Genomic DNA, 12,630 nt, shown 5'->3' with positions numbered 1-12,630 from the left:
TGTTAACAGTTAGCCTCAATGGGTCTGTGCAGCAATATACACAGTAACAAGTGTTTCCCGTCAGAGCTGTTACTATATTGTGTATTTTAGCACTGCATTGACCAATCAGTATCCAGGATTATAACAAAGCATTTTTATAAATAATAACGTAACCTCATTCAAACTGCATGATGTCATAATACCCGATAAAACAGCACTTAAATATCAAGCTGAAAACTTGATTGACATGTTAGCCTTTAACAAGTACAACAAACAATTTATCTGGCATCAGATTAGCCATTGTTTTCCAATGACTGGCTGGTTTCTATGGGAACAAACACACTGTGAGATTGTGGTCTTACCCGATGATCCTTCGCCAGGCGGTGGATGTGGTGAAGGCTGCGTTTCCTTCGAGTTTTAGGGATTTCCCGTGGGTAGAAGTGAAAAAGCCCCTCACCAAAAGGAAGCTGAAATGAAACACACCTCTATTAGAAGGACTGTAAAGAGTCATGTGGAATAAAACAAACCCAATAGATGCACTTGAGTATGATTGATTTAATGTAATGTTAATGTTCTGTTTTCAAAGGTCAAAATACAGAGTTTCTGGTTAAATGACAATATTTCATCTCACTGTGTTGTTCATGTGAATTCATAAACTGACACTCATACACTTATCAGCATGAAACTGTTTTGAAATGGGCCTAGAAAAGATGCTGAGATTGTTTGTGCATGCAATGTTTGCTAATATTAGATAAAGTAAGGTGTTTATGGGTCGAAATCAATGCCACTAATGCTCCCCACAGCAATGATCATAGTGATGTGTATTACTATATAGTATAAACTGACACTCTTTGAACATTATAAGCAAGAACTTTATTGGCTTACACTGATCTACAAAACCTGGTCTGACACCAACTAATAAATATTCACTGTAAATCCTAATAAGTTAACATTGAGGAAATATGTTAGATTATTTTTCATGATAATAAACTCCAAGAACTCATACAGTTTGTTTGCAGAATATGTTAAAATGTTTGCTACAAATCAGATCCAGTTACATCCTTCTAAATGTAAAAATCCACTCTGAATAGTGAGGGGACGGGAAGGACATGTCCCCTGCACTTTACATAAAATGTAAATTCGTCCCTCACACTTTTTACGTGTTTACTTAGAGGCCAATGTGAATAAATCTAGATTTAAATTCAAAGAGACAAGATAGATTTATTATTATCCAAAAGGAGGCGATCTGAACATTATGGAGCGCTAACACTCTTGTGTAATGCATGTTTCATTTATATTTGAAGCCAGAGGGTGCTCTCTCACTGAAAGTCCAAAACAGATTCATAGAAGTAATAACTTATGACGTTCCAGGAAATCCCTTATATGAACAAAGGCATCCAGCTTTTCATTGTAGCAGCAGCTGAATAAAAAGCCGAAACTTTTTGACTGATGAAACGTGACGATTCAAACACACAATTGCGACGATATATGGTTTATGTGTGTTTTTCAAGCCATCTCAAGGTATTTAGTGACAATCAAGTACAGTATATGAATAATGCAGTGTTAATTGACAGCCTTTTACTGTGTTTGAAAGAAGTCTCTTCTGCTCAACAAGGCTACATTTATTTAATCAAAAATGCAGTAAATTTTGTAATATTGTAATACAGTAATAATAGTAAAAACAGTGAAATATTATTACAGTTTAAAATAACTGTTTTCTATGTGAATATATGTTAAAATGTCATTATTCCTGTGAGCAAAGCTGAATTTTCAGCATCATTACTCCAGTCTTCAGTGTCACATGATCCTTCAGAAATCATTCTAATATGATGATTTGTTGCCCAAGAAACATTTATGATTATTAAACAGTTTTTCAGGATTCTTTGATGAATAGAAATTTCAATGAACAGCATTTATTCATTATATTTATTAAATCTATTAAAGCATTTATTAAATAGAAATCTTTTATAACATTATAAATGTCTTCACTATCACTTTTGATCAATTTAAAGAAATTTAATGCATGCTTGATAAATAACAGTATTAATTTCTCTCTCTTTTTTAATCTTACCACAGATGTTCTAATGGCATCATTGTTTCCACCAAAATATGAAGGAATAAGTTACATTACACAATAAATTCACATAGAAAAATGTTTTAAATTGTAATAATATTTCACAATATTGCTGTTTTTACTGCATTTGTTATTAAATAAATACAGCCTTGGTGAGCAGAAGAGACAAAAACATTTTCCAAAAACATTAAATGTTTCCAAACTTTTGACTGGTACTGTATATTGGTACTGTATATTTTCTGCCTTATTCTGTGATAATCTGAGGACTTAATGCACAAGTGTTTGTAGTACATAAATCAATCGTAAAATTGACATAAAGTAAAAAAAAAAATTATTGATATCATTGGTTATTGTTCAGCAGTGTATTTAATTTCTTACCGAATTAAAAGCAAGAGATAAAAAAAAAAAAAAAAAAAAATTGTCAACTGGTATTACACCTGACATTTCTGTCCCCCTCACCTCTGAAATGATGGCTACACCCCTGCTGCTCTGAAACCATTACATCTAAACTATATTTTGGCAGCTGCGTTGTATTTTTCATTTTAACTCAGCTATCTAGTGTATATTACACTATAATTTATCTTTTATTGAATTGTTCCTCTTCCCACAACATCTTTGGGCTGTAATTGTTTATTTCAATCTTGTTCTTAAGTGATTTACAAGCTAAGTTGTGATTGTGAAATTCTGATCAAGGAATTGAAGTAAAATAAAGTGAGTGACAATCTCCAGAACCTCCAGTAAAACAAAGAGAGGCTTCATCCCAGAGTCCAAACATTGTTTATCAATTTCATCATTCAAAGGGAACGTATATTGGTCCAGACAATGAGTGCATGAATTAGAAGGACAAAATCTCTCTCTCTCTCTCTCTCTCTCTCTCTCTCTCAAAAAAAAAAAAAAAAAAAAAATTATAATAAGGTGTTATTCCAATGCATGTCCACACGTGAGCCTCAGTTCCACACCAGTGATGTTTTGACATTTCACAAGGCTGATTTGTCAAGCTAATCAAGTCCTCTGTTCTGTGATAAATGGCCCTTTATGGAGATGGAATAAATAAACATTGGGATGTCAGATGAAAGACATGTTTACTATTTACACTAGAGTAATTCTCAGTCATTTTCTTACTGCTCCTGATAACATTATAGAATAACATAAGCATAATCAAAATGACAAGCTAAGCTATTTTCAGCAAATTTGAGGGGTTGATGTTTTGTTTATATGTGAATATTCCTCTTGTGCTGCAAACAAGAAATTATGTGATTCAGTTGCGTAATGTTTTGACAATCGCCTGCATAATTGTATATCTACAATCTCCACTAGTCAAAAATATCTGCAGAATTTCTATTGGAATCATAATTTGGAAACCAATCCTAATAGGATCAAATACATGCCCTCCAGGAATTAAATAAACCCCTACTGGATAAATTGAAATTCTTTTCAAGTTTTATTATTTCCACATTTTTATTTTAAGTTAGGATTGGCAGTTCCAGTAGGAATCCTGTACATGCTCCTTTAGGGTTTCTGAAGGAAAATGAATTCCAACTAGTAAAGCCTAATGATCCATATGACCATTAAAAAACAATAAACTGTAGTCTGCATGACTTTGTAAATTGATGTACCTCTCAACTTCTGAGTCTATATTTTGCAGAATGAATGTAGCACTTAATTATTGTTGTTGTGTTTCTGCTGTAAACAAGAACACCTTGTACTCAGATTTACATGATGATTTATGTGCTTCTATATTATTGCATAATTATTTTAAAAAAACTGCCTTTGTGCCTGAAGCAAACATGCATGCATCAAATTGGCAGTTTTGAAGCCATTCTGAGGTGCATATTGTTACTTGCCTTCCTTGCACTCCCAAAGCCATGCTCCAGGGCAAGTTGATGAGCATCTTCATTCGTCCCCTCGTGCAACTGGACCAGAAAATGATTGGTAAAGATGAGCTCCTCGTCTGCTGCAGCTATGAGCGCCCATGCACTGAGCAGTATGAGAGCCACCGCTGTCCCATCTCCAAAGAATCCACGCATCGTGTGTTATTTCTTCGCCGTGCTGTCTGTGAGTGAACGCTGTCAAACGGAGATCGCTGTGAACGCTGGACCGCTTCAGCAAGGCTCGTCAGGACGCATCTCCTCAGTCATCGATGGATGAGGTGCGCGGAGTCGGACCGTTCGTCGAGCGAGCTCCGTGTTTGTGTGTGGGACCGAATCTGCATTTTCAGCCTCCCTTTAATCTATAATTCATCGGCATAAACGTGTGGCTCTTTTGCATGTGACGTTCCACGGAAAGATGCCCAATAAGCTGAAGCGGGTGTGGCTGATCGCCTCTCTCCCTCCCTCAGTAGAGTGGATGAAGTGCTGTACTTTCAGCACCCTGGAGAATTCCTCCATCCGACTCGGGGTAGTTTACTTTACCCAGCTCGGATTCATAAGGAATCCCAACAGAAAATCATTTTGACGCGTTCCTCAGTTTGTAAACAAGACTTCAGCTCGTATTTCTGTTAAAGCGCATAAATTAGCTGATCATTTGAAATGTAAATGTGTCTATATGTTTGATTTTACATGTAAACAGTCCTGGTAGCCTATTCTAAAAGTTATCTCGGTTACCCTACAAGGTCATCATTCAGCTACTCACTTTGTTCCACCAATTCCAAACCTTTTGTTTGTTTTTCACATTAAAATGAATGAGGTCAGTTCCTGTCAAGCTCCATAAAAAATAATAAGCAAAACCACAAAAGGAGTAGTGAAGTATTGTGAAGTTACATGATTTCAGTTCTCAGATCAATTAGCCTAATCTCGCGTGTCTCAGTAAAGTGCCATTTTAATTTGAGGGCAAGATTTTCAGTGTTTTCTAGTAGGCTATACTTCAGAAATGATGTGTATTGAAACACTTCAAAGTAAATGATTGAAACCACTACATATGGTGAATTCGGGTAAAGTGGGCCACTTTTTGTTTAATGTGTAATTTAGTTTAGTTTTTTTATTTTTAGGGTAGGGTGGGGGACAGTGTCATTTTTTTTTTTTTCTGTGAAACAAAAGCTAAATGTGTCCAGAATAGCTATCATAGTTTTAGTGACATTGACATAAATTATAAACCAAGTATTAAAAATGTCCAGAGTTTTCATGTTATTAGATTTTTATCAAAATTTTTTAATTTGTACCAGTTTGCCCCACATGCTCCCAGTCTGACAAAGCAAGTTGCTTTATACATTTACAGCAAAATCAGAGTACAGGCAGTTTTAGCTTAAAATTAAAAATAAAATAATATTTAATCAATAATTATGATTTACAAAATTATAATATCTTATTTGAAAAAATATTGTTAGCTGATGCTAACTGGCTAGCTAACTAGCTACCTGATGCTAACTTGAGGTAATTTTTTAAAATAAGGTCCAAATATTTTTTATTAAACCACCTAGTTAATTACATTAGACTATGTTTGAAAAAAAAAAAAATGTCATTCTGAAAATATAATTATATTTTCCTTAAATAACACGTACTCCCTATCTACATGCCTTACTATTCTCATATCATATATAACTGTGATGTTCTACAAAACAACAAGCTTTAAAACGCTTTTTTCTTACTGCTGAAAATTAGATAATTTACAGTGAAATCCATTTTATTTCAGGTAAGTCACCAGTGTAAGCCTCACTGTACTCTACATCACTCTTGTTAATGTAGTCCATAGTTGCAACAAAAATGTATCCTGAATTTATCTAGTGGTTATTTTGGGAAAAACAGTAGGGGGCGTTTTCCCCCACTCTACCCTTCTTTTGTTAACTCTAAGGTCTATAATAGTTTTATTTGAATTCAGTTTATATAATGTGTTATTTGCAAGGTATAGACCTTCTGCGCCAGAGAAATATAATGTTAGCCATGAAATAGAATGCAGCAATCTTGAGAGTGTTGTGTTTGAACTTCCGTTTTTTGCGGTAGCTCTGTATATTTATATGGCATTGTTGTTGAAGAGTAATTAGCTGGTGAAGTGGATTTACTTATTGTAGAGTTAACAAAAGTTATCATAAGCATTGTAATGTTTGCAGCAGATGTCATAACAAATGTCAGTATACGGGGAAGATTTTAAAAAGAGCAGTTCATTCATAAATCCGTAAGATCTTACCTTCATACTGTGGAAATACAAACCAGAAGACAGAACACAATGAGCGCAGCGCTGAAAAGGGACGGGGCTAAATAACATTTTGAGATCATGCACTTCAGACAAATATCTTTTCAGGTAAAGTGGGCCATCCCTGATTTAACAAAAAATTATCTTGTATCTTAATTAGAAATGGTGAAAAAACACATAACACATATTATCAAACAAATGTATTAAACTATTCTGAAACAAAACAGGAACTGCCTTTTTTACATTTAAGTTCAATTTCAATTTCCATTCAACAAAAATTCTTAATTCCTTGTCACAATTATTGTGAACAATATGACCAGGAATGTGTTACAAGGGTTTGATTTCATGTTGACATTCAAGATTTTATACCAGTGCTGGCTTGTCTTCTTTTTTACATGCAAATGAGGAACATCTTCATTCAGACTGAAACGCTTCAGTATGTGAGTTTCCATAGAGGAGCACAATTATGAAGGCAATGAGGGGCTAAACGTCCATCATCTTCACTGCGGTGTTTTCCGACTCCTTTCAGAGCTGAAGGCTTCTTTTCACAGAACGCCCATTACTAACACCAATTAAATCCAAACATGAGGTCAGGGAGTGATGCATGTACAAACAGATGTTGTACTTAGCTGTCATCTGTAGAGTACATGCTACAGACCCAGGAAAAACTTCTGTGTGAAACTGTTCTGTGATTGAACGTAGATGTGATGCTGTATAGTCACTCGTTATTGGAGTTTCTATTGAAGTGACCTTTTCAGTCTGTGTCTCTGAATAGGCTCTCGGTGTGAATGTGTCTGAATATCGTTGTGTGTTCGGCAGAAGCGCTGTGGCCTTGTGCTGGAAGGACAACTGTCTAACAGCTTAGAAATTAATCAAGGTCTGTGTTTAGGTAGTTAACATGCTATTTCACTGTCTTCAAAGGGGAAAAAAACATTGTTTTTATTCTTCTTTATATTTTAATACTCCACTGGACAGCCAAAAAAAAATAAATAAATAAAAAATAAAAAAAATACAGGTTTTGTCCATAAACATAAAAAGTACCTTTTCAAATGTGTTTTATCTATTTAGTAATGTGAAATAAAATGTGGAAATTATCCTAAAAACTATTCAAAAAAAAAAAAAAAAATTAAAAACTTCCTTGTTAGTCCAATAAAAGCTTTTAATGACACCAGACGAAAGACTGATCCAGTCATAGATTGGTGAAACTCCGCCTCCGCAGAAGAAATCAATGCCTACTTCATCAGTGCAGCGTTAGCCCCGCCCACTGGCGTGTTAGTGAGATGAGGAGGAGAGAAGAGCAATACAGGACTAAAATAATATTACCTTTCAAAGGATCCTAATGCAAGGAATATGGTTATTTATTTGCAACAATGTGAATGTCTCAGCTGAGCTTTATTTATTTGTATTCGGTGCATTTCACTGTGGATCAATCGCAATTCGGCGCAGGCTTTTACGCAAACAGACTTTTACGATATGGACTCGACAGTAATGCAACAACAGTGTTAATTAACTGTGTTAATTCTAATGCCTGATCTGATATTAATGATTCATGTACAGTCAGATGTTCTTGAGTTACAGTGAAGAGATCACTGCTTTCATGCGCTCAACATCATGTCTGTGATCGACTACAATGTTCTAATGTCATAGATCTAAATGTAATGCAGCACTTTTCACGATTAGTTAACCTTGAGAGCTGTAATAGTAAAAACATGCTAAAAGTTTTCAAGAGAGCTATTTTCATATGCAAAGACATTAGCCAGTCACAGCAGTGGGCGTTTACACTGAAGTCTCACAGCAGACACGTCGCTTAAAACAGAGCGTTCAAATCAGAGGGCTAAAATCAGCGTAGGAAAAATGCCTTTTATTTCTAAATTAGCATGATTGTTGATGTAAAAAGCATACTAACATTATAAGTGCACACCAGGAAACATTATAAAATAATAAAACAACGCAGTTCATGACCCCTTTAATTAAATATATTGGCATTAAAGGTAGAGTAGGCAATTAGAGAGGCTAGCAATAGCAAGCTAGCTTTGAAAGCATGAGATCCCACCCTCTCTTCAGAGCATCTCCAAAGCCACGCATCCTTCAAAACACATGAACACCTACAGCCTGAGCAGAGTCTGCAGAGACGGCGTTAAATTACCTCATGTCTCAAAGCACATAACATTACAATAATAATGAACGTAAACAACTTACAAAGCTCTTACTTTTACCACCTGACTGCTACAGATGCATTTCACCGTTGATAGTGTTGACAGAAAAACACATAAATCCGAGTCTGAGGACGTGAACAGCTGTGGGTTGCCGTCTTGTAATTACGGTTACGACATGACGTGAACACAGCATAAGCTCGTCATTTTGGTTCAGGAGGAACTGTAAAAGGCGACTGCTGTTTGTCTTAGGCAAAGCGCTGATGACGTGTGATGTCTGCATGTGGAGATATCCAAATACGTATGTTGACAGGCAGACCAAATGCAATGATTGGACAAACATTTTTTTGGTCCTGAGACTTCCACAGCAGATATATGCACATGTTTTAATATTTAGAGCACTTATATTATTGATTTCTCTCAGAATGTGAAGAGAGTTTCAACCAGAATAATAAAAAATGTTTATGAAAAAAAATGCCTACCCTACCTTTAACTATTCATTGCTCATGAATTTGCATTTGACCGTAAAATGTAAAAAATGTAAAAAAAATTGACTAAAAGTGGAGTAAAACGTAATGATGACCAGACACAGCATTTAAAAACATACACTCTTCCTTATACAGATATATCAGTTTTAACCTTAAGGTTTGATGTTGAAAAAGTCAACCTATTTACTTGTTTTTGCCAACACCTGATTTGTCACCACACTGGACTAATGCGTCTACATATCTCATAATGACATATACTCCAGTTAACTCATAACTGGTTAAATGGTTAACCCTCTTTTGCTCTGGCTGAAGGATAACAGTATAGTGAGACAAGAGAGATCGCTCAAACATCCTCAGATAGCATAATTTTGTGGAAAATTAATAGAAATGCTCATTCTTTCTAAAGAAATATGACGTAAACATATGATGTTTTATTAATATGTTTCTAAATGTGTAAGTCTTTGGACTTAAAAGCCTTAATGGAGTTGTTTTGTGCATTCCTGTGATCACAAATAAATTAAGGCAGGTATGTGTTCTCTTTTTATATCAAATAATGATAAATACCAGTTTGATTCAGAATTATTGATGCACACTCCTGACACAAATTAATAAATTCTCTCACTGCAACATTTAATCGTTGGTCAAATATTGATGCTGGAGTCTTAAAGGGATAGTTCACCCAAAAATGAAAATGACCCCATGATTCACTCACCCTCAAGCCATCCTAGGTGTATATGACTATCTTGTTTCAGATGAACACAGTCAGAGTAATATTAATTAATGCCCTGGCTCTCCCAAGCTTTATAATGGCTGTGAATAGAAGATGAGATTTTGAAGCCAAAAAAAAGTGCATCTATCCATCATAAAAGATATCCACATAATAAAAAATAAATAGATATGATGCCACTTTTACATTAACCCTTGTGCATCAGTTAAAAAACATTAAACAGGTCAATAGAGGACAAAAATGTCAGTGCCAAAAAAGCTGCCATAAAAATTTGAAGCTTGGGAGCACAAACTTAAGTTTGGACTCATTTTAAAGAAGACCCTTGGCAGATTACTAATGAAGTAAAAAAAAGTGAAACCAAAAAAAGTTATAGCGGTTTAAGTTTATGAAAATGATTTATGAACATTATTTTATATAAAATATATATTTTATGAAGCATGTTGAACTCTAAAACATAAATCTAAACAAGTTGTGTTCCAAATTTGAGGTTGATATCTCAAAAAATGAGCTTTCAGTAAGATTTTATTTGGGTGCAGTACCAAATTTTCCCCATTAGATGCCAGCAAAACTCACAGTGGTTGGATTTGTGATTTGCAGTAGAGTTTTTCTAAAAAAAAAAAAAAAAGGCTCCATCTGGTAAAAAAAAATAATAAAATTAAAATTTTGAAGCCTTGCCAACAGAATGAAAGCCTATTAACAATAATTGCATCATTTTATAGTAAAATGGCCCTGGGATTAAAAATCACAGTTTTAATGTGTTTCAATGGGGACATTTTTGTCCTTAAGGTCCTGAGAGGAACTATTTTGTGTACCTAGTATAAAATAGATTTATTAAAGAAAATGTAGGTGAAATAATAAAATTCCAATAAAAATGCACATGTGCCAAAATGTATGCATTTGGCATTAACATGTTAAAAAAGGTCTCATTTTGGTCTCATTTTAAAGAAGACCCTTGTCAGATTATTGTTGAAGTAAAAAAAAAAAAAAAAAAAAAGTTAAATAAAGTGAAACAAAAAAAAGTTTTAGAGGTTTAAGTTTATGAAAATGATTTATGAACATTATTTTATATAAAATATATATTTTATGAAACATGTTAAAACATGTTGAACTCTAAAATTGCTATAGAATAAAAGCCATTAATCTAGTTGTGTTCCAAATTTAAGATTGATATCTCAAAAAATGAGCTTTCAGTAAGATTTTGTTTGGGTGCAGTACCAAATTTGCCCCATTAGATGCCAGCAAAACTCCACTGGTGCACACAGTGGTTGGATTTGTCATTTGCAGCAGAGTTTTTCTCTCTCAAATATTACAAGCACACACATGCACACACACACACACACACACACACACACACACACACACACACAATTTTTACACACATACAAACCACACTCTGCATCCATACCAACACACCCACACAATTATAGCTGCATAATTTATCTAATTGGTTCTATAATATGTATAAGCAGAAAACAGGAATAAAGTGAGTATTTGCTTTATAGGCCAAACCTGAGAAAATGGCACCATCTGGTAAAAAATAGAAAAAAAATAAATTTTGAAGCCTTGCCAACAGAATGAAAGCCTATTAACAAAGATACCATAATTTTATAGTTAAATGGCCCTAGGATTAAAAATTTCTGTTTAAATTGGTTTCAATGGAGACATTTTTGTACTTAAGGTCCTGAGAGGCGCTATTTTGTTTATCTAGTGCAAAATGGGGGTGAAATAGTAAAATTCTAATAAAAAATAATAATAAAAATACACACCTGTGCCAAAATGTATGCAGTTGGCATTAACACAGGCAAAACGATCAAAAAAAAACAAAACTGAAAAAGACAAAAATGACCATAAGGTCGCACAGGAGCTAATGCCTGTTCATTGATTGTTTTGTTCATGTTCACTGCATTAGGAGGCTTTTTGCTAATGATCCCCTTTCATTCACAATCTCACAGCATACGCACCTTCCAGCTCATTACCGTACACTGTTGCTCCAGGTATTATGTTGGTAAATCATGCATGTGTCCTCGCATTACAGTAACAGTAGGAACAACCAGGCAATTGTAAATCAGTCTGAAAGGCGGGGTGCTAATCTTGATGAGCGTGTTTGCGTGCACTTGAACAAATCCTCGCACACCTGCAATTTACAGGGGAGAGATAATCATTTGTGCTTGTTTGAGTTCTTCTGTCCTTGTTCGTAGAGAGGAAAAAATAAGGCTATTTTAAGGAATTTTGTTTAAGAGTCCATCAGCATGAGAACTCCAAAGAGTCAGGAGTTAATAGCAATAATAGAATCATTATTACAATATTATTTTATTAATTATATTATAATTACTATAAACATTTATAATTGTAAATACAGAAAATTTCCATTAACTGCATTGCATCAACGGCCATATCATTGAGAATCTTTTATATTGTTTATTGTTTATCTTTATTACTGTTCAAGGCAGTAGACACAATAAGAGGTATTTGTCGTCCCAATATTCAAAATAGTTCTCTGTGATTATGGGTTCTTTGCCTTGATGTCCACTTTATTACCAATTTATTTAAGAAGTATTTAAAACTTATTTAAAACAAACTATTTAAATTTTAAGGCGGTACAACAATTTTGGGAGAAAAGTACTTAACTGTCATGAAAATAATGTCACAATGTCTTAACAAAAATTGCTTACAAAGTGGTAATGGCCCTAAAAACAGAATTGACTTTTTTATTATTATTATTATTCATTTATTTAATTTATAAAGCACATTTAAAAACAACCCAAGATTGACCAATTTGCTGTACACAAAATATTAGAAGACAAAAATTAATGAATACACATTAACAATCAGTGCTGTACAATGGTAAACTCACACTAAACACATTATAAATCGAGCTGTAAACTGCTGTTTAAATAGGTGAGTTTTAAAAACCTACTCTCTATCAAAGATTGCCGATCATAAAAAATTGTTGAAGAGCTAAAGTTAGTCGTCTTGCCAAACACAACGGCACCATCTTTTATCTATAAATAAATCAGAGTTTATTTTGTTCTTTAGATTTTGAAGTGAAGAAGCTTTGGGCAGTTCAAGCCTTGCATGCGGGCT

At 34.2% G+C, this 12,630-nt stretch overlaps 1 protein-coding gene across 1 annotated transcript in view; it reads right to left on the bottom strand.

Moving 5' to 3' along the window:
• The window catches only part of pcsk2 (proprotein convertase subtilisin/kexin type 2), a 61,482-nt gene extending 57,161 nt beyond the window's left edge, over nt 1-4,321 (bottom strand). The window contains exons 1-2 of the mRNA XM_051917574.1: nt 3,898-4,321; nt 342-446 (exon numbers count right to left, since the gene is read on the bottom strand). Of these exons, the coding sequence (XP_051773534.1) occupies nt 342-446; nt 3,898-4,080 (288 nt within the window). The 5' untranslated portion in view covers nt 4,081-4,321. The remainder of the gene's footprint in view (nt 1-341; nt 447-3,897) is intronic.
• Nucleotides 4,322-12,630: the final 8,309 nt, after the last annotated feature.

This window comes from Ctenopharyngodon idella, chromosome 13 (genome assembly GCF_019924925.1).
Source record: "Ctenopharyngodon idella isolate HZGC_01 chromosome 13, HZGC01, whole genome shotgun sequence".
NCBI lineage: Eukaryota > Metazoa > Chordata > Actinopteri > Cypriniformes > Xenocyprididae > Ctenopharyngodon > Ctenopharyngodon idella.
The sequence above is the reverse complement of the archived record's forward strand: the minus strand, read 5'-3'. Positions and strand labels throughout refer to the sequence as shown.